This window comes from Gobio gobio, assembly GCF_949357685.1.
Source record: "Gobio gobio genome assembly, chromosome: 6".
In the NCBI taxonomy this organism is placed as follows: Eukaryota; Metazoa; Chordata; class Actinopteri; order Cypriniformes; family Gobionidae; genus Gobio; species Gobio gobio.
The window spans coordinates 56,453,957-56,476,623 of NC_137102.1; the positions used below are offsets into that span (position 1 = coordinate 56,453,957).

General features: G+C 36.0%; 1 protein-coding gene across 2 annotated transcripts in view; it reads right to left on the reverse strand.

The window, feature by feature from the left end:
- Nucleotides 1–1,836: 1,836 nt before the first annotated feature.
- rab31 (RAB31, member RAS oncogene family) overlaps nucleotides 1,837–22,667 on the reverse strand; it is a 22,387-nt gene continuing 1,556 nt past the window's right edge. The window contains exons 2-8 of one of the 2 annotated variants that reach the window (XR_013816752.1): nucleotides 19,426–19,505; nucleotides 18,744–18,825; nucleotides 15,553–15,624; nucleotides 11,294–11,400; nucleotides 7,597–7,706; nucleotides 2,996–3,948; nucleotides 1,837–1,931 (exon numbers count right to left, since the gene is read on the reverse strand). Coding sequence is in view for 1 of the 2 variants with exons in the window: in XM_079819896.1 (XP_079676022.1) it covers nucleotides 3,851–3,948; nucleotides 7,597–7,706; nucleotides 11,294–11,400; nucleotides 15,553–15,624; nucleotides 18,744–18,825; nucleotides 19,426–19,505 (549 nt within the window). In the remaining variant the exon portion in view is untranslated. Of the gene's footprint in view, nucleotides 1,932–2,750; nucleotides 3,949–7,596; nucleotides 7,707–11,293; nucleotides 11,401–15,552; nucleotides 15,625–18,743; nucleotides 18,826–19,425; nucleotides 19,506–22,667 lie in introns of those variants that run through there. The other variant, XM_079819896.1, reaches the window with a different exon arrangement.

The following is a 22,667-nucleotide window of genomic DNA, read 5'->3' on the forward strand; positions in this document are numbered from 1 at the left end:
GTTAAACCAGATCGAGCTACCAAGCAATAAACATGCTGTTGTGGATTACAGAATATTGTGCAGTGCCTGGGCTCGACAGTAATGCAACTGTGTTCATTCTAATGCCTGATCTGATATGTAATGATTCATGTACAGATGTTCTTTGTCAGTGTCTCAATAAATTAAACCAGTGACTAAAAGTCAACTTGCGTTGTTTCTCTTAGTAGGATAAAGATAATGTTATTTAAAGGTGATTTAATTCTATAAAGAAAGCGACCAAAGAAAGCTCCCAGCAATCGTTTGAGCAGCGCGTGCTGCAGCTGTCAATCAAACAGAAGAGTTTAACAATGACTTATTCAATGACTCTCTATAACGTATATTCAATGACTCTCTGTACACTTATTCGTTAGTGTACAGAAACTGAGTTGCAATGACGAGATCACCGCTCAACATGTCTGTGATCGGCAACAGTGATCATCTTTCATCTCTGCAACCTTTCATGCCACGATCTTAATATAATGCCATAGATCTAAATGTAATGCAACACTTTTCACAATTAGTTAACCATGAGAGCTGTAATTGTAAAAACGGTCTAAAAGAGGGAGTAATACTATTTCAAATGGAAAGACGTTAGCCAATCACAGCAGTGGGCGTTTACACTGACGTCTCAGCCGCCAATCACAGCAGTGGGCGTTTACACTGAAGTCTCCCAGTGGACACGCCCCTTAAAACAGAGCGTTCAGAGCAGAGGGCTAAAATCAGGGTAGGAAAAATGCCTTTTAATTATAAATTATGACAATTTTTGATGTAAAAAGCATTCTAACATATATATAAGTGCACCACAGGAAACATCATAAAACAAAGCAGTTCATGATCCCTTTAAACGTTTTGGGGAAATGTACAAATTTAGTGATCAGCTAATAAGTATAGAGTACAACGGGGCTAAAGGCGCACTGGGGTAAAAGGCTCCTTTGATTTTTTTTCCTCTAAACCACTAGCTGGCACAAAAATCTGCCACAGCACTTTCTAAAACATCCGCTTTTCAAGATGCACGTGGAAATTTGGCTGATCTTTGATGCGATCGCAGAAGTTGATTTTGCGCTAATCTGATCTAATATTTGAGGTTTTTAAAAATGTTGTAGATTTAAGTAGCAAATGAGAATTGCTAAAAGTATTGAGAAAAAGGCGAGTTTTGTTCAAGCTATTTAAAACAACAGTTTTTCCAAGAACAGAAGAATATGTACAAGTATGGTATTTGGGGTAAAAGGTACCACTGCTGTCGGGGCGAAAGGCACAATAATTAACATGATAATAAACAGCCGCTGACTCTTCCATTTGTTGACATGACACGGTTAGATTCAGATGGTAATTATCATATATTATGCTGGGTATCCACCTTAGAGATAATCACCATACTTATAATGAAACCATATTAATCATACCATATGATGAAATATAATTTATTGTTACTATTGTAACAATTATTATGGGATCTTCTTCAATGCTTTCAGATCTTTACTTTTTAAAATTATTGTTTCTATATTTATAAAATATATTTCTATATTAACATATTTTAATCACAGTATATTTATTGAACAAAAATGAATTGTTTTTTTCATAAAAATAAACAGAACATAGTTCAAACTTTGCTAAAGTGATTGTTTTGTAACTTATACTTCCGCTAAAATAATGTTTTAATAAAGTCTTAGTATCAATACTATGTGCCTCCCTCGCCACCTCATACGTTAGGGTAAGGGTTATGCGATTTTTAAACAAAATAAACCAATTTTATGACTTATTCTCACAAAAAATCTATTTCTCCATAAATGTTCGATACAAACATATATTTTTTTTTTTCTGTAATCATACACTATGGGAGTAGTGAAAATCCAATTTTTTCTTAAAGGGATATTTCACCCAAAAATAAAAAATGAGCCCATGATTTACTCACCCTCAAGTCATCCTAGGTGTATATGAGTTTCTTCTTTCTGACTAATAAAATCAGAGTTACATTAAAAAAGTCCCAGCTCTTCCAAGCTTTATAATGGCACTGAATGGTTGGGGCTTTTTTGAAGTGCATAAAAGTACATCTATCCATCATATAACTGCTCCACACGGCTCTGGAGGGTTAATACAGGCCTTCTGAAGCAAAGTGCCGTGTTTATGTAAGAAAAATATCCATATTTAAAACGTTATGGACTAAAATAACTAAGCAGGTGGACTTACGGTGAAAGAGTAACCCTTGACCCTTGATGCAGGAGTATTGAAGAACGCAGAAGCGCAGAGGATTGGGCAAAACAAAACACCGGTCATGAATTAGAAGTCTAAAATGAGAATTTTTAAAGAGAAATGGCGGGTAATTGCGACAGCCGGAAGTTAGTTATTTTAGTCTATAAAGTTTAAAAAAATTATATTTTTCTTACACAAACACACCACTTGGCTTCAGAAGGCCTTTATTAACCCCCCGGAGCCGTGTGGCGCAGTTATATGATGGATAGATGCACTTTTATGGACTTCAAAAATGACCCAACAATTCACTGCCATTATAACGCTTGGAAGAGCCAGGACTTTTTAAATATAATTCTGATTTTATTAATCAGAAAGAAGAATGTCATATACACATACAATGACTTGAGGGTGAGTAAATCATGGGCTAATTTTAATTTTTGGGTGAACTACCCTTTTAAGGTGTGTCTTTAGCTCTGTTGTACCCTACTAACAGATGAACAGAATTTTGTCAGTTCCTAAAAACCATTGAAAACCATATTGTTAGACATTTTATTGGGATCAGAATGAACAGTTGAGTCTTTTCAACCCTTTTTTCCCCCATTGACAGCAGCAACAGGTAAGCAGAAGCTTGCAAAAGAACGAACAAAACTGGCGTTCACAGTAAAGCCAACTGTGCCCTCTGGTGGCTGATTTCTCCCAATTTCCTTTTAATAAAGGGGTAAATATTTCACATAATACTTAAGTTAAAGGATTAACAAATAACCAAAATGATCATTACATAACTCACTTTCCAAGGATAAATACATTTGTAACACTTCATTTTACAGTGCCCATATAATGAACTACTAAAATAAAAATAATATCTGTGTGCAATTACACAGCACTACAAAAAATGACATTAAACAAATGTGGTTTATTAGTATTACTCTTAAAAATAAAAGTTCCAATTTTCACATCAATGCCATAGAAGAACCATTTTAGTTCCCCAAAGATCCGTTCAGTGAACAGTTCTTAAAATAACCATTTTTCTTAATTTAAAGAGCATTTTAATAATCAAAATAACCTTTTCCCCTTTATAAAGAACCTTTTGTGGAATGGAAAGTGCTGGAGGTTCTTTATGGAACCAGTGATGCCAATAAAGACTATTTTTAGAAGAGTAATCACATGAACACTGTAATAGAAAGTGTGACCAACATATTTGCGAATCTGTGTCATTTACATCACTCAATCAATGTCATTGTAAGTGTTCAGATAAAGCCAGATTAGAGATAACCAATCAAAGCTTTTGTTTTTACAACTAGGTATCAAAACAACATAAAAATAGCATTTCTAAGGCACTTATTATTGTGTAAACATGGCGCTAACTACTGCATGACAGCATTTAAATTTAACACAATTTTGTTTTGTATGAATATTATTTCAAGTTGTGATAACTCACCTCTCAAAGTTGCTCAGCTTAACGGCAATGTTCAGAAAACATTATGACTTGGTATAAAACCGTTACGCTGCAGAATTGCTGTCAATTTTGTATCCTCATCATTAACTTTAACACACCATGATATGTATTTAATGTGATCCCAATCTACGTGTCAGATCCCACAGAAAATCATGCTCTAGGGTGTTTGTGTTGACTTGCGGACGTCTAACAGCAGCGTTTGGTGGAGGGAGGAGGCTGTCGTGTCAGTTTAAAGGAATCGTGGCTGTCAGCGTCTGTGTTCTCCAGCGGAGGGATCTGTCGACCTACACACAGATGTGAGAACATGAACAGTTATGCCATATCTTGTGTGCATGTCATTGCATTAGATAATACAGTGGCTGCTAGCATAATGAACCTCAATATTTCAAAACACAAACTGATGTCAAATGTGACACAGAGGTGATGAAGATGACTAAGAAATATTCACAACAAGTTAAAATTAGAGTTGTGCCATCATTGCGGACAACTAGAATGATATAAATGTATTAATGTGCAAAGCACATGAAGAGCCTTTAATGTTTTTTTTAAGTCTTTTATGCTCATAAAGGCTGCATTTATTTGATCAAAACAGTCAAAACTGAAATATTGTGAAATATTATTATAATTTCAAATTTATGTTTCTGTTTTAATGTATTGTAAAATGTAATTTATTCCTGAGATCAAAGCTGATTTTTTTTTAGCATCATTACTCCAGTCTTCAGTGTCACATGATCCTTCTAATATGCTGATTTGCTGCTCAAGAAACATTTCTTATGACTTTACTCTTCGCTGAATAAAATTTTAAATTTTATTAAAATAGAACTTTCTGCCCCCAAACTTCTGGACGGTAGAGTAGTGGTTACACTTTATTTTATAGTACGTGTACTTACAGTGTACTTACCTAAGAAAGTACTAGTTAATATAAGGTAATTACATGAGTTAAGGTTAGGTTTAGAGGTAGGTTCAGAGTTAGTATCTAATTATTACCCAATTATTGTAATTGCTTTAATAAGTACATAGTATATACATGAGTGTGTGTTTATGTAAATTGCCATTCTCATCATTTTATAATAGCAATACATCACTCAAAACAATGAATTTAAGTTAGTTTTAGCATGATTAAAACGGCTCTTGCTTTATAGTGTGCCTAACAAACCCTTTCAACTCTGTTAAGCACAACATTAAGCAGGGTTTCTGCAGGTCTTAACACAAATTAAGGCCTTAAAGTATTAGTTCACTTCAAATTGATAATGTCCTGATAATTTACTCACCCCCATCTCATCCAAGATGTTCATGTCTTTCTTTCTTCCGCCAAAAAGAAATTACATTTTTGAGGAAAACCTTCCAGGATTTTTCTCCTTATAATGGACTTCAATGGCAACCAAAATGCTGAAGGTCCAAATCGATGCAGTTACAAAGGAAGGGCTTCAGAGGCTCTGCACGATCCCAGACAGGAATAGGGTCTTATCTAGCCAAACCATCGGTCATTTTCAAGAAAAAATAAACATTTATATACCTTTTATCCTAAATTGCTCATCTTGCGCTGCTCTGCGACGTGCCACAGATTGCGTAATCACGTCGGAAAGGTCACGCAAGACGTAGGCAGAAGTCCGCCCCAAGCGACCGTGCAAAGACTAATAGAAACGCCCTTTACAAAAAAACCTCCAACTTCAAAATCGTCCGACGTTGTTTAACCCTTTTTGCTAAAGAATTGTTTGTATTAGTCTTCGCACGAGTGCTTTGTAAACACGGGGCAGTACTTCTGTAGACGTCAAGCGTGACCTTTCTACAAACGCAATCTGTGGTGTAAAAACTTAAAAAGTATATATTTTTTTTCCCGCTAGATCAGACCCTATTCCTCATCTGGGATCATGCAGAGCCTCTGAAGCCCTTCCTTTGAAACTGCATTGATTTGGACCTTCAACATTTTGGTTGCCATGGAAGTCAATGGTGTGGAGAAAAATCCTGAAATGTTTTCCTGAAAAAAATTCATTTCTTTTCGACTGAAGAAAGAAAGACATGAACATCTTGGATGGCATGGGGGTGAGTAAATTATCAGGAAATTTTCATTTTGAAGTGAACTAATCCTTTAAAAAGGTCATAAATTAGAGCAGAAACTCTTATTTATTTATTTATTTATTTATGATTTAATGCCATATCAGCAACAATGGCTATATTCATGGCAATCAGCAGAATCACTTCAATACATTGTTTACAATAATTTAACAATTTTGTCTTAAAAACAATCGCTATACAAAATCATGCATATATACCAATAACAACAACAGTAATAAAAACACCAATTACATAGAATCTTTCAATTTAATATTTGACAGAAATTCTAAAATTACTCCAGGAGAAACCTTTTTAAAAATGTCCATTAATGTGTTTTCTGAATAAAACCGTTCTCTAATATTATTTAAAAAAGGACATTCTATTAAAATATGTTTTACACTCGTGAAATTCTTACACAGATCACAAACCGGTTTCTCTTCCCCGTTCAATAAATATGAATGAGTGAGTCTCGAATGTCCAATTCGGCATTTCGTATATAAAAGCTTGTCATATCTATTTTCAAAATAACTCCTTGATTTAAAACTGGATTCACCTCATATAATTTGTTATTTACACATTCGTTCCATTCCATTTGCCATTTATTGTAAATGTACAGGTTCAATATGGGTTTAACGTCAGATGCTGGTATTTTACATTCTGTCATTTCCAACTGAAGTGCTTCCTTTGCTGCTTTATCTGCTTGTTCATTACCAGTCAAACCTATATGGCCTGGTATCCAACAAAAAACAATATTAACATCTTGTTTCTTTAAAGAGTCCACTTTTCCTATGATGCTGGTAATTATAGGATGTTCAGCTTTCAAAGAATCAAGTGCTTGTAGGCAGGATTTAGAATCTGTGCAAATTAAAAAGTTACGTTGTTGTTCCTTCTCTATTTTTCCAAGAGCTAGAAGTAATGCACAAGCTTCAGCTGTGAAGATTGAACTTTGTCCAGAGATACACTTGCCATTGCGTTTTGACCCGTACACAGGTACATGAGTTGGTAAGCTGTGCCTTATATCCAAACATTCCTCCTGCTAGACATTTGGATGATTTATCTTTTTTTATATACTGAGCCAGGTTCATCATGATGATGTTTTTTTTTTTTTAGCAGAAATTCTTATATTCATAAAGTTAGGGCATTAAATGTTGCATGCATGGCAAAAAATGAATATCTTCCTCTGTATTTTTGTGTCTAAACCTCCTTAAATCAGGACATTGACTTGAAATGCAAATGTAAAATGAAATATTGAAAAAACTGGAGTTTATGCTTAAAACAAGAACAAAATCGTATGTTTTATTAAATCTAAAAGTTATGAAAATTTCCCTTTGAATTAAGTTGATTTTTCTGAGCCCATTGGCAGATATTTGTTCTTGTTTTAATCCTAATAAATTTGCTTAATTTTGACGTCATTTTGCATCAAGTAAATACGTCTTGATTTAAGAATCTTTTTTGTAAAATGAATGAAAAAGTAATGGATATCTGCTGAAAGCTGTATTTTCAAACTCTGAAGTGTTGCTAGTACAACTCGTTTTGTTTCTCTCTAGACATTTACATTTAGAGAACATATTTACATATTGTGTTTCCTTCAGTTTATTCCTTAAATAATATTAACTTGGTCTTAAAAAGGTCTTTAGAAAGTCTTAAATGTACCTTCATTAAACCTGGAGAAACCTGCTTAAGTGACTTTTATATTAGTATAGTAAATTAATATGTTGAGAACGCTTCGTAAAAAGCTTGAAAATGGGAGTAAATGAGGGAGAAGATGATACAGTGTCAAAAAAAACAAATGAATAGCAATCCCTATTGCTGTATAGTGTTCGGGTTTGCTACAGTCGGTCAGGAGTAGCGTGGAAACTAGTTTTAGGGATACTTACTGATTTTCTGGAACAGCTCCTCTATGTTAACAGCGTTTCTGGCACTAGTCTCCATAAATATGGCAGCAATGGACTCAGCAAAATCTTTCGCCTCTTTAGTTGGAACTTCTCTAGAAGAAAAAAAAATTGAATACAAGTAAATAATCTCGCTCACAGACATCATCAAGGGTTTGCTTGGCATGAGGGGCGTGTCCAACCCTGCAAATGTTGTGTAATTATACAGAGGGAAAAGCGATTAAGCATGATAGTTCACCCAAAAATGAAAATTTTGTCATCATCTACTCACCCTCATGTTGTTCCAAACCTGTATAAGTTTCTTTCTTCTGTTGAACACAAAAGACGATATTTTTAACTTTTGATATTTGTCAGTAACCAAACAGTTGACGGGCCCCATTGACTTCCATGGTATTTGTCTTCAATACTATGGACATTCTTCAAAAGATCGTCTTTTGTGTTCAACAGAAGAAACTCATACAGGTTCGGAACAACTTAAGGGTGAGTAAATGATGACAGTGTTTACATTTTTGGCTGAATTATCCCTTTAACAGCTCAGTAAAACTATAATTGAAGGGGCAGTTCCTTTCTCAGGAGTAAAGTGAAACAGCAATCGCAAACCATCTTGCCATCTAGGAAAACTTAGTGCACTACTTGATTTTATCCATTAGTATTTGACTGGATTGCAAGTTATTACACTTTGATGAAAGATTATATTTTAATGTCTTTGGAAAATCAAGCACTTGTAAGTACGGATGGGTATCGAGAACCGGTTCCATTTTAAAACCGATTCCAAGAATAAATTTGATAAGAAACGCGCATTTCGATTCCGCTTATCGGTTGCTGTATGTGCATTTTATTGTGATTTTTAACCGCTGCACACACAAGCGTGACCTGTTTTCTGTGCTGCAGACACACACACACACACGTACACACAGAACGGCTTCTCATAGTGAATGAATTGTGCGCGATAATGAAATGAGTTCTCTTCCTCGTCTTTTTGCACAGCACATGAATGGACAAATACACACAAAAATGCCAAAATACTCTCGTAAACACAGTCGGTAATGTCGCTGACGTAATACCGTCTCTATGATAACGTCAATCAAACAAAACACAAAACTCACTTGCTGTTCTAGACAGAATAACTTCTAACTATATTTGTAATGTATAGCCTATATTTGATCAATAAAGTGCAGTGTTATTTTACATTTGATTACAGATTTCAATCCAATCTTTGTTCAGTTGTATTTATTTGTGCAATTTCTAATTTGTTTATTTGTTCTTTTTTTAATTACTGAGTATTTACTTGTCTTTAATAATGCTTGAAATGTTTCTTCAAATTTTCTTTTGCTATGGTATTTTTAAACCATAGGCAAAAGTTGCTAGCCTGTTTATTTTTGTTCATGGTATTCAGCTACAATGAAATGTTTTGCAATACTAGCCTAATAACAAATGTGAATGATCCCTAAGGTTGTTGTTTTTTTACCCTATTGAAATCTAAATTAGGAATCGATAAGAATCGGAATCGATAAGCAGAATCAGAATTGGTAAAATTAAAACGATACCCAACCCTACGTAAATCACGCACATTGTTACGATCCAAGCTCTACTATTAACAATATTATTATCTTAATTATTGATTATTATTGGGATTATTAATAGTCTTATTATGAGTAGTTTGCTTGGGTTCTGTTGTGTTATTTTTTGGTATTAATTTTGGTTTTCTTTTCTTCCGAGGGTAAGCTCCGCCCTTGAACACCTGCTACCGATTTGGTAATGACGCTGAGAATTGAATATAGGACGGAGGGAGAGTAACCGTGTGGCTGGCTGATCGTGCTACTTCCATCTTATTCCAGTCGCCCGACCATTTTAGTCACTGAGTTTGTGAAGTGCTGAGCACCCTTGAGAAGTCATTTGATGTTTACCTAGCTCCATGCTGATGACGAGTTGCAACTGGAAGAGCTTGATGTGCGACCGTCTGGCTGGTAGCTGAAGCTGTGTGTTTGAGTATCTTTTTCCTGTATTTCTTTTGTTGTTCGTTTTGTGTGTTTGTTAATTAGTTGGTTTATTTTGTTGGGGTTGGAAATCGTCCACCCAGTTGCCTGATGCGACACCGGTGAGACGTAATAAATTATAAAAATGCTTTCTTTGGTCTTGCGTGTCCTTTTATGTTGCGTTCCCCTTTTCTAACGAGCACATTTAATACGGGGTTCGTAACAACATTAAGAGCAGTTTCTGTTTTAAAGGGGTCATAGAATGGTACATGCACTTTTACAAGTTGATTATACGGAAATGTGTGTTGGCAGTGCCTGTACACAACCATCCTATAATGATAAAAATACATCCAGTGTTTTTTTTTAATCTCCTTATATATTTTCCCCTGTCTCAAATCGAGCCGTCTGATCGTGTGACGTTACACGGTGTACGCCCCTCCTAAGATTGTTGATTGACAGCAGCGTTTCAACACAGACCCGCCCTGAGCGAGCTGTCATCAGTCCGCCATTGTTGATACGCTGGAGCAGAATGGCATCTAAGCGATTGTGGTGTTGTGTTGTTGGGTGTAATAACGAACACAGCAGTCATTTTGATGTTCCTAAATCCGAACCGCTGAAGACCCAGAGGCTGCTGAGTTTTGTTTTAGAAGGGAATATTCCCCCGATCAATGTCAATGTTTGCGCGAATCATTTCTCAGCAGACTGCTTTATAAACGAGCGTCAGTATAAAGCAGGTTTTGCTAATAAGCTGCTCTTGAAAAAAGGATCGTGTTCCTGCTGCACCTCAGGAAGATGTGAGTGTAACGTTTTATTAACCTTTATATTAATCTTTGCAAATCGCTTGCGTGCTTCACGATGAATGAGGCTAAAGTTTACAGGGTAAGTTACATTATGGCATGCTTTCTGTGTATGAAGTTCTCAATATAATTCATAATCCCACGTTTATAATGAACAACGTTATGTTTGTTATTACAAACTGTACTCGGGTGATAAAGTTAACGTGGTAACACTAAACTAAGCTTACTTTTGTACATGGTTTATAACGGTGTCTGTTACTGATTAAGAAGTAATGTAAAAAAAAAAAAATCTTATAACATAACATCAATCTGTCAATGAACTAACACATCAGTAAACACATAGCAACTACACTACTCTGCCAGTACAAAGATAGATCAAAGTGACATGACGTTAACCAACCATTCAGAAACGTTCGTCATCTGTTCCTGGTCCGACTCCGGTTCAAAATGATAAGGTTGCTCAGATGTGTCCTCAGAGACTCCCGTTGCCATTATTTCTCGAAAATATACCCTCAAATGTTGTCAAGGCAACACTCCACGTGTGTTGTGGTGTTGTGTCGGGTCGAACCGAATGCCCCACAGAGCAGAGGGGGCGGGGTGAGCAAAGCTCATTATCATTTAAAGTCACATACACTGAAATGACTTGCCGAAAACTGAGCTGGTTTTGACCAGGTAAATTGAGTGTTTTCTTACAATACTAATGAGAATTTTTAATTAAAGTATATTACAAACTTTTCATTTAGACACTAAAGAATCATATTAACTTGTACAAAAATGTCATTCTATGACCCCTTTAAGATTGTCAAAAGGGTCAGTTGTCGTGACATGAATATCTAAGGATGGAGGTTTTGGAAAGAAACTTCAGAGATTATAGTACATTCTCAGAGATAGGAAGAGGGTTTTATTAACCTGATGTCACCCAGATCGTTCTTATTTCCTGCTATGGCCACGACTATATCCTCTGGCCCATGTTCCTTCAGCTCCTTTACCCACTTCTTTAACGTCTGGAAGGAGTCCTGCAGAAACCAGACACATCACAAAACATGCAACTCAAAAACACAAGCTGCTTTTTCACAGATCAGAGACTTAATATACGGTCACATTTACTCAACCTACCCATAAGACTCTTCGAAACACAAATTAAGATCTATCTAATGAAATGTTTCTTGTTTGTGAAAGGTTGAATGAAAGGTTTCTGTCCCTCCATTGAAATTCCAGGTTACCAATGTGATGTGCTCTATGTATATGTCGATCTTTGTTTTAAATGTAAATAAAAGCCTAAATTTAATCTGTAGTTCATCATAAAGCGATCACTCTCTTCACAAGACTTGGTTTAAACCGTTTGATTAATATGATTCATTTGACTCACAACAGTTTTTTTTTTAATCTTTGGTTGTCTGGACTTTCAGTGGAGGGACAAAAACATCTTCATTTGTGTTTCGAAATCTTATAGGTTTGGAATGACATGGAAGAGTAAATGATGATATATTTACATATATATATATATATTTATATTTATGCATTTGGCAGACGCTTTTATCCAAAGCGACTCACAGTGCCCTTATTACAAGGACAATCTCCCTGGAGCAACATGGAGTAAAGTGGCACTGTAAAGTGGCACTCAAGGACACACTGGTGGTGACCACTGGGATCGAACCAGCAACCTTCTGCGTGTCAGTTCCATGGTTTAACCCACTGGACCACAATCTCACACAAAATTTTGAATTCAATTTTTTTGGGTGAACTAACTCTTTAATTGAGGACCTGTTTACACCTGGTTAATAAATGCTGTTTGGTCGTTCGGATCACGGATCAAGTGGACGACACTAAATACAGGTGTAAACGGGGTCTAAAACTTTTGTTTATCCACTTTCGACCACTTCTAGAGGTAGTCGAAAACACATTAGACCGGATTGCTTTCGTGGTGTAAACGCTCATGTGGTCGAATGTGTTCAAACAGCCACAAAAGACCGTCTACTCTCAGCCTACTGACCTGATGCGTAAACATTATGGGATGCGTGCTAGCCAGACAGGATTTAAACTTTGTTGGCTGGAGACCCAAGTTTGGTTTGAGGATGAAAAACGTACCAAGCACAATTGGACGTTGTTTGCCATCGTGACGTATGCTGGCTCTTTCAACATCTCACTGCTTACGCCCCTGGCACAAGCTCACCACGCCCTAAAGGCCACGTGTTCACCAAAAGCATTTTTATCCAGCTGAAAACGCCTCGCTGTGAGCGCTTGAGAGCGTTTTCACAGCGCAGCTTTTTTTTCAGTTGAGACTCTTTGCTTATGATACGGAATATCCGCGGAAGTGTTGCTAGCATCTCATTTCACAGATAGTTTGTTTCTGTATTGATTCTATATAAAATTGCCAATACAATGTAAAGTATTTGCTCTGGCTCTTGTTTTAAAGAGCACCTATCATGGAATTTTGAAATTTACCTTTCATGTAGTGTGTAACATAGATCTAAGTGAACAAAAACATCCTGCAAAGTTTGAAATATGACAGTGCACCGTATATATAGTTATTTTCTTTCAAAAGTAAGAGTCGACTCTGAGTCATTTTTAAGAATCGTTAGAAGACCGAAGCTTTTTCTCTGACTAGATGACGTCAACTTGTCAAGTTATTTGAATACGATACGCCCACTTATTGCGCTCCCAAGACGCCAGTGAAAACTAGAAAACATCATGGCGACGAGACGCTGTGTTCTGAAGTGCGACTCAAAAGCATTTGAAGACTAAGTGGCTTGAAGACAAACCATACATCGTCGCGATTGGGTGTTTATTAGTCTTCAAATGTCTGCATGTTTCGCGATCTCAGGAAGCTTTTATAATGGACTTCTATTATGGCACATGGTATCTTCTTCATCTGTCTGTACCATATATGGACTACATGTGCACAGAGCGCCCTCCGGCTGCCAGTATGATTTGTAAACAACACATAAGAGACTCCATCGCTCATGAATAGGATACATCTGCGCATTTTGAGGAAGTATTGAATAAAAAATACTCCTCTGTTTAGAAATTACATTAAATTTAAAAAGGCGGGGTTTTGAAAAGTGAATCACTAAAGGAATCATTTGAGAATCGCTGTCAAAACAGGTAAAAATAAATGCATATTATAAGAAAACCAAAGTCTTTTTTGTCATTGCATGCGTGCAAAACTGTTGTTGGGGACTTCTAAAACAATATTTGGAACATTTTAAATGCCATAATAGGTGCTCTTTAAAATAGTTTGTTCCGTTATTATGCTGCTTGTTGTCATCTGTTGACGTTGTACAAGCAGAATGTGGAGGTTGGTCGGTGTTGAATTTGTCCCACCCCTCCTCCACTGTGATTGGACGGCTGGTTGAAAAATGACAGTGATGAGCACTGCATTTTACTCAAAGTTGGACATTCTTCAACTCTTGAGACACGCTTTCAAACCCTGACACAGTGGTTGCCGTGGTAACGAACAACAATACCGTAACGTTTTATTTGAGGAAATCGGTTTATAATAGGCTATTAGGTTTAAACTTATTGGTCCTGCGCTGCCTATTGATTCAGTTCATTTGAATAAAAATACATTGTCTGATATATTTTTAAAAATAACTGATCTATTTTTAGTGGCATTCAGTATAAGGATTTGACTGCTCAGAGAATAAGTCAGTGGTCCCATCCTCTCTTGCGCTGCTGCTTCGCTAGCATCGTCGGCATCGGGAGTTAAGACCTCAGTGTAAGCCAGCGGCTTGAATTGATACAGACAATTCACCCTCCTCCACTTCAGGAGAAGGTGGTGTAGAAAAGTCCTCTACTTTGAATGACCGCTCTGTTGTAAAGCTACTGGCGTCACTCCAGTCCCTCTCCATCTTTACGAGTCTGACATCTGTCAATCAATCCGTCACCGCGGGTCTCAGGTGCACGCCCCCTGCTCAGCCCCGCCCTCGGTTCATCCCCTCTGTCTCCGCTGGGCTCTGCACACTTTTCCAGCGTTTTTCAAATATTGCCAGTGGGTGGAGTTAGGCTCTGACCAGGGGTTGAGTTACCCTTTAAAACACCAGGTGTAAACGGGAATGTGTCTCCCTCGTCTACTTGTGATTCGATCGACCAAAACACATCTTAATACCAGGTGTAAACAGGGCCTGAGATCTCAAACATTTCATTAAAGTATCAACTTTACCTCAGATGTTTCTCCTGAAATTCCTCATGAGGTAAAATGACACAAATGAGTCAATAGTTGTCATCTAGTAAGAGTATAGAGCTATAAAAGATCATTTGATCTTGGAGGATTTTGAAGAGAAATCTCTGACTTTTGTCTTGGAAAATCTGAGCAAAGGTATGAGACAGTAGCTGTTTCCATCCACTTCTTTTTATGCAAATTTTGGGGGAAAAAACCCAATGGAAATGCCAAGATGTGCATAAATTCTAAAAATGCACATAAAAAAAATGTATGCACTCAATTGAAGTGGATCATTTCTTTTATCCGATAGGACGACACGCGCATATACTGATGGAAACACATTTATCGAATAAATCCCTCGATGCGCAACCAAAAACTGAAAACATTCTGAAATTCCTGAGGCAAAGTCTGTCATCAGAATTCCCTCCCAGAAGTGTCTCACATGATTGCGTCCCCAAACACTAGCATCCGAACGCAAGATAACATGACAGGGTTTATTGTTTCATCTCATGCTCTGAGGTGCAAGTCATTTATGATGAATGAAATAAGAAAAACAGATGCTTCACCGATTGAAGCTACTTCCATTTTTATTATAGATATTTTGCGCCAATTTCCCAGGAAGTGACTATTTTGTTCTCTTGAACACATGGGATGGAAGCTTTATTTGCAAATGTTTTAATGCAATGTTCCAATTTTGCACAAGTCACAACTTTGGATGGAAACAAAGCTACTGATGGGACACACATGTGCTTTTTCTTATGAGCAAAATCAGGAGACTTCAGTAACAGTGTCCATTTCATCTCATTGCTGTTTAAGAGAAACAACTGAGATATAAACAAGATCTCATTTGTGATTTCTCTTTCCAAAATTCATGCTTTCTCCAACAATTATAAACAAACAGTCAACCAAAGTGACATTTCCGTATACTGCACCTTAAACAGCTAAACATGCTTTTTAAATACAAACAAGGAAGTTAATTGCACAAACACACTATAATGCAACTTACGAGCTTTGTGATGTCATAAACAATGACGGCCGCTGCGGAGCCTCTGTAATACATGGGAGCCAACGAATGAAACTGGAGAAAAATAAAGATACACTGTCAATGTTGGGAGCTTTTGATGACTATATTAACATAAATGTTATGTGTTTAATAAGGCAAACATCACTATTGCAATTGCTCATACAATAGAGCTCACATTTAAAGCATGTAGTTGCTGTAAACAGCATTAATGTTTAAATGAAGCAGATGCAGAAGATTTGCTGTGAAGAAGCAGACGGCAATTACGTCTGAGCGAGGTCAAAGGGAGATGCATATTTTCCGAGCGATCCGAACAGACGCACACGCTAATAGTGAACATACAGACGTGAACACAAAGTCACGCCAGCACTTCTCAAACTTACACACACATTTCCACCGCTCCCAATGAGTCACACCTACAGTGAACTCCTGAACTGTCTCTGTGTGTGTGTGTGTGTGAGATGGAAATTAAATGTGATTTCTCATACTAACTGATGACAAATGTGACAGAGGTCTGACTTAGAATTGTCTTGCTTCCTCTAATCTTGTGTTAAAGGGATAGTTCATCCAAAAATAAATTACTTATCATTGATGTTCTAAACGTAAATGACAGAATTTTCCTTTTTGAACGAACTATTGCTTCAAGTTGGGAATTAAAGGGCACAGATACACTGATAGGAATCCGCGTATGTGGGTGGAGAACAGAAGTGAATGCTATGGATCATGGGATGGAGTGGGTGTTATCAGCTCAGATCTGTTGGGGCTTCATTTATTATTTTTATCAGTTCAATGTTGTGGTTGTATGAACATTCAAGACAGAAGTAGATGCATGAATCTGCTCAAAGATCTTCAACAGAAATGTATGCAGTATTATAGGGGTCGGCGGTATGTCGAGTTTGTATTTTTTATAAACGATATGGCAATACCGTTTATAAAGATGTACAGTAGTTTGATATGAGTGCATCTGAAAAATATCAGAAGACACCGAGTGAGCTGGTGCGCGGAAAGTGCATAATTCAATTTGTCCTAAACATAAGCCATGCTTTATATTAAGTACAACCCCAAATCAGAAAAAGTTGGGACAGTATGGAAAACGCAAAAAAAAGAAAAAAAAGAAGTGATTTCTAAATTTACTTTGACTTGTATTTCATTGCAGACAATATGAACACAAAATATTTCATGTTTTGTCTGGTCAACTTCATGTCATTTGTAAATATGCATCCTTTCCTGTCATTCAGACCTGCAACAAAAGACCTTGCAAAAAAAAAGATGGGACAGGAGCAATTTAGGGCTAGTAATGAGGTAAAATGGTTAAATAATGATGTGATTTGAAACAGGTGATGTCAACAGGTGATTGTAATTATGATTTGGTACAAAAGCAGCATCCAAGAAAGGTCTAATCCTTTAGGAGCAAAGATGGGCAGAGGATCGCCAGTTTGCCAACAAATACGTGAAAAAATTATTGAAATGTTTAAAAACAATGTTCCTCAAAGAAAGATAGGAAGAGATTTGGATATTTCACATTCAACAGTGCATAACATAATTAAAAGATTCAAGGAATCTGGAGGAATTTCAGTGTGTAAAGGACAAGGGCGCAAGCCTAAGCTGAACAACCGTGATCTCCGATCCCTCAGGCGGCACTGCACCAAGAATCGTCATTCATCTATAAGCGATATCACCACATGGGCTCAGGACTACTTTGGCAAACCTTTGTCAAGTACCACAATACGTAGTTACATCCACAAATGCCAGTTAAAACTGTACTGTGCCAAAAGGAAGCCCTATGTTAACAGTGTCCAGAAGCGCCGTCGACTTCTCTGGGCTCAGAGGCATCTGGGATGGACCATCACACAGTGGAAACGTGTACTGTGGTCAGATGAATCAGTATTTCAGGTATTTTTTGGGAGGAATGGACGGCGTGTGCTCCGGACCAAAGAAGAAAAGGATCATCCAGACTGTTACCAGCAACAAGTCCAAAAGCCAGGGTCTGTCATGGTATGGGGTTGTGTCAGTGCCCTTGGCAAAGGTAACTTGCACTTCTGTGAAGGTACCATTAATGATGAAAAGTACATAGAGATTTTGGAGCATAATTTGCTGCCTTCAAGAAGACATCTTTTCTAGGGACGTCCATGCATATTTCAACAAGACAATGCAAAACCACATTCTGCACACATTACAAAGTCCTGGCTGCGGAGGAAGAGGGTACGGGTACTTGACTGGCCTGCCTGCAGTCCCGACCTGTCTCCAATAGAGAATGTGTGGCGCATTGTGAAGCGCAAAATGCGACAACGAAGACCCTGTACTGTTGCCCACCTTAAGACTTGTTTGCAGGAAGAATGGGACAAAATTACACTTGAAACACTTCATCACTTGGTGTCTTCAGTCCCTAAACGTCTTTTAAGTGTTGTGAAAAGGAATGGCAACATTACAAAGTGGTAAATGCTTTACTGTCCCAACTTTTTTTTAAATGTGTTGCAGGTCTGAATGACAGGAAAGGATGCATATTTACAAATGACATGAAGTTGACCAGACAAAACATGAAATATTTTGTGTTCATATTGTCTGGAATGAAATACAAGTCAAAGTAAATTTAGAAATCACTTCTTCTTTTTTTTGCGTTTTCCATACTGTCCCAACTTTTTCTGATTTGGGGTTGTACTTCAAAATAACTTGTAAGATATAGTTAACGTGTATCGTTCAGAGTGGCTTGCTCCGTCAGATGTGTGCCAAACAGACGGAGTGCAATAGTTCTATAGTACATTTTGTTAAAATATTTGTTGTTGGACAATAAATGTGCCATATATAGAATTTTAAACTTACAAGTAAGTGTGTTTTTATGATAGCAGTAACTGTAAAGTGACTATTGTAGTGGGGCAATAAAATGCAGGCTAATATAATTAGTCTTTATATTATTTAATTTTTAGTAATTTTAGTGATTTTGACTTCTCCTTTAAAAAGTATGAATATGAAAATAGTTTTTGGGCAACATTAGGCAGGATGTGAATTTTCTTTTTTTTAAATAAAAAAGAGAAAATATGAAAATATACCATATATCGCCGCTCAGCCAAAAAATACGGAGATATGATTGCCGCAAAAACAAGGTTAGACACAAACTAAAACATTCATACACCTAAACTCCAATTCCTAAAAGAATAATACAAAATAAACATTCTCACCCGTTCCTGTCCGGCGGTGTCCCAGATCAGAAACTTGTGAAGTTCATTTCCACAGGGGACGGTCTTAGTTAAAAATGATGCACTGAAAAACAAATAATTATACATGTATCAGTATGATAAAAATATGGTAAAAATTGTATATCTTAAATATAAATAAAATATAAATTATACACAATAATATATCAAATGCAATAATACATTTTTTATAATAATAACAAAAAGAAATAATAAAAATTACACAATACCCTAACTCAACATGAATTTAATACCGACATCATTCAAAGGGGATATTACATCACGGTAACCATGACTAATATACGCAGCAAAAAAAAAAATTCTGACAATATTTTGCAAGAGTTTCTGTGTAATGTGCAAACAGTGCAATTTTTTATATATATATATAAAAAAAGCTAAAAATATTCCTTTTCCCAACAGAGAAACCACCATGTGCTGATGTAAACGAAACTGAGTGGAAACAACCAAACTGACCCTGAATCAGCTGTTCAAAACAAAACAGGACTCAGCGTTTGGATCCGGAGTGTTTGACTCATAAAGGAATATTTAGACACAGATTTATCCAGCAGATGAATCCATGCCGCACATAAGCTGACGGAGGGGATTTCTTCCCCTCAATTGTGTGTAAATCACTATAAATATGTCATTAGTAAACAGATGCCCCTACCCTATCGTTGGACTGATGTTGTGGTCAAAGTGATCTTGAACAAATCGACACACAATACTGGATTTCCCGACACCCGTGTCCTGTGAGAAAAAGAAAGAAATATCATAAAATATCAAATACAGGAAATATCTACATGTAAATGTGTCTCAATGATAAAGTGTAAACTTGATGATGTGCGTCTCATTAAGTCAAGTGTCTCATGGGATAAAAAAGCAGCAGCAGACAGTATTGCTTCAAAATAGCATACTGTAATACTACAGACTATAATGCATACTGTACCCTGCATGAACTTTTCTGTATGTATAAAATACCTGGATGACTTACATTTGCTATAATATACAACTATGCACAGAATACTGTATCCCATAATGCAATGCACTTAACCTCACCTTTAGTTTCCAGTGTGACAAATGAACCAGAAGTAACATGAACAAATATGACCAACTTGAATCATTATTTTATCTGCTAGAAGGTTTTTATGGACAATTTGATTAAAATACAATACAATACAATATATTGTACCATTCAAACGTTTGGAAAAAATATATTTTGGATGTTTTTGAAAGAACTCTCTCCTGCTCATCAAGGCTGCATTTATTTGATCAAAAATACAGAAAAAAAAAATATTGTGAAATATTATTACAACTTAAAATAATGGTTTTCTATTTTAATATACTTTAAAATATAATTTATTCCTGTGATCAAAGCTGAATTTTCAGCATCATTACTCCAGTCTTCAGTGTCACAGTTCTGATATGATTTGATTTATCATCAGTGTTGGAAACAATTGTGATGCTTAAATTTCAAAAAATTCATTGATGAATAAAAAGTTAGAAAGAACAGCATTTACTGAAAATATAAATATTTCCGGTAACACTTTAGAACAATGGTCCGTCATTAATAGGTAACTATGCAGGAAATAATGCAGGACTAATGAGTAGTACTACATTAACACTTCAGCTACTACTACTAAATATAGAAACAAGCTTAACTAATCAATAAGTAATATTGAATTTGGAAGATAGTACCTTGTTAAGTAATCAATACTTACGGAATGAGATTAGCCTCATTAATAACTATTAACTAACCGGCAAATTATAAAGAACATTATTGTGTGTCTGAAATATAATCAATCATCTTTTTTACTCTGAATAAATTAATAAAAGGCATCACTAATTACTCAAGGGTTACCTAGTCACTATGCAGGAACTACTAGTGATCTGGACCATTATTTTAAAGTGAAAAAGATGGTTTTTCACTTTAAAATAATGGTCCAGATCACTAGTTGTCCTCGAAGAGTGACTAGGTAACCCTTGAGTAATTAGTGATGCATTTTATGACTTTATTCAGAGTGAAGAAGGACACTCTTCAAGAACTACTAGTGATCTGGACCATTATTTTAAAGTGAAAAAACATCTTTTTCACTTTAAAATAATGGTCCATGGGCTGTATTCACAAAACACTCCTACGGCTAAAAGTAGCTCCAAACTTGCCGATTTTGGAGAAACTCTTAAAAATAATGGTGTCAGTCCTAATTTTAGGACTCCTAAATTTTTGCTGTAAGAGTATTTCACAAAGCATTTTAGCACTAAAACTAGCTCCTAAATCCATGAAACGCTAGGAGTAGTCAAGAGGACTCCTAAGTCACGAAGACCAAATCACTAAACAACCCTACTGGCTGTTGCTGCAATCCACCCAAAGACACTATACAACATTGAGGCAATAGTGATAATAAATGTATCTTCAATACAAAAAAATAATGTAAGATTACCTGTGGCAGTTTTTTTTACGAGTTCACATTTACAAATGATTGAATAGAGTAAAAATTATAAGCATATTAGGAGGTGCACTGTCCAAGGGGATCGAGGGCTCCGAGCTGGGTATTTAGCCCAAACCCAGAGTTATGCCCCGCATTGCAGACCGGGTGTGAGGAACGGGGTGGCGGAGGGATGCAGAAAACTGTCGAGGTAACTAGGGTGAGTCGGCTCTCGGCTGTGTATTCCTCCTCTCGCGCTGATTAGATGAACGTGCTCCTCACGAACTTTGTTTATAAAACATAATTTTTGCCTGAATTCATGTAAGAGATATAAGAGGCTGACAATCAGCTGAAAATATATTAGTTTAATTAGTGACACTTGGCCTACTTTTTAAAATCTTTATTTGAATATGGCAACCTTTTTATTTGAATATAGCAACATTTTTATTTTAAACTTTTTATTTGATATATGGCAACACTTTTATTTAAAAATCTTTATTTGAATATGGCAACATTTTTATTTAAAAATCTTTATTTGAATATGGCAACATTTTTATTTAAAAATCTTTATTTGAATATGGCAACATTTTTATTTGAATGTAGCAACATTTTTATTTTAAACTTTTTTTTTGAATATGGCAACATTTTTATTTTAAACTTTTTATTTGAATATGACAACATTTTTATTTTAAAATCTTTATTTGAATATGGCAAAAAAAAAAATTTAATATAGCAACATTTCTATTTTAAACTTTTTATTTGAATATAGCAACCTTTTTATTTTAAAATCTTTATTTGAATATGGCAACATGAAACCTCATTCAACAAAATATTTCTATAATTAAATCACTGCCAGAGATCCCTCCCCTATTGGCCAATCACTGTGGTCATAGTTAGTAAATGTGTTGACATCATCCATAGCAACGAGGTCAACCCCGCCCTTACTCTTAGCTTAAGACTTCTCTCAATTCCTTAGTAAAAGTTGCTCTCAGCAGCTTTGTGAATAGGTTTTAAGAGAAAACTCGTAACTAAGAACTTGTATTACCATTTAGGAGAACTCTAAGTGGTAAGATAATATGTTTTGTGAATACGGCCCCAGATAACAAAAACAAATTCTCACATCTCACATTAATAATGTGATTAGTAATATGTCATAGTTACCTACTAGTTCTTAGTGATGCCAATCCCATTCAGTAATTATTGATGACCTAATAAGGAACTATCTTAGTCCTAAATTCAATATTACTTACTGATTAGTTAAGCTTGTTTCTGTATTAGTTAGTAGTAGTAGCTGAAGTGTTAATGTAGTACTACTCATTAGTCCTGCATTACTTCCTGCATAGTTACCAATTAATGACGGACCATTATTCTAAAGTGTTACCATCTATTCTAACAATTTAAATATTTACTATCACCTTTCATCAATTTGACACGTCCATGCGGAACTAAAGTATTAATTTCTTTAGTTCCAATTAGTTTCCAACTT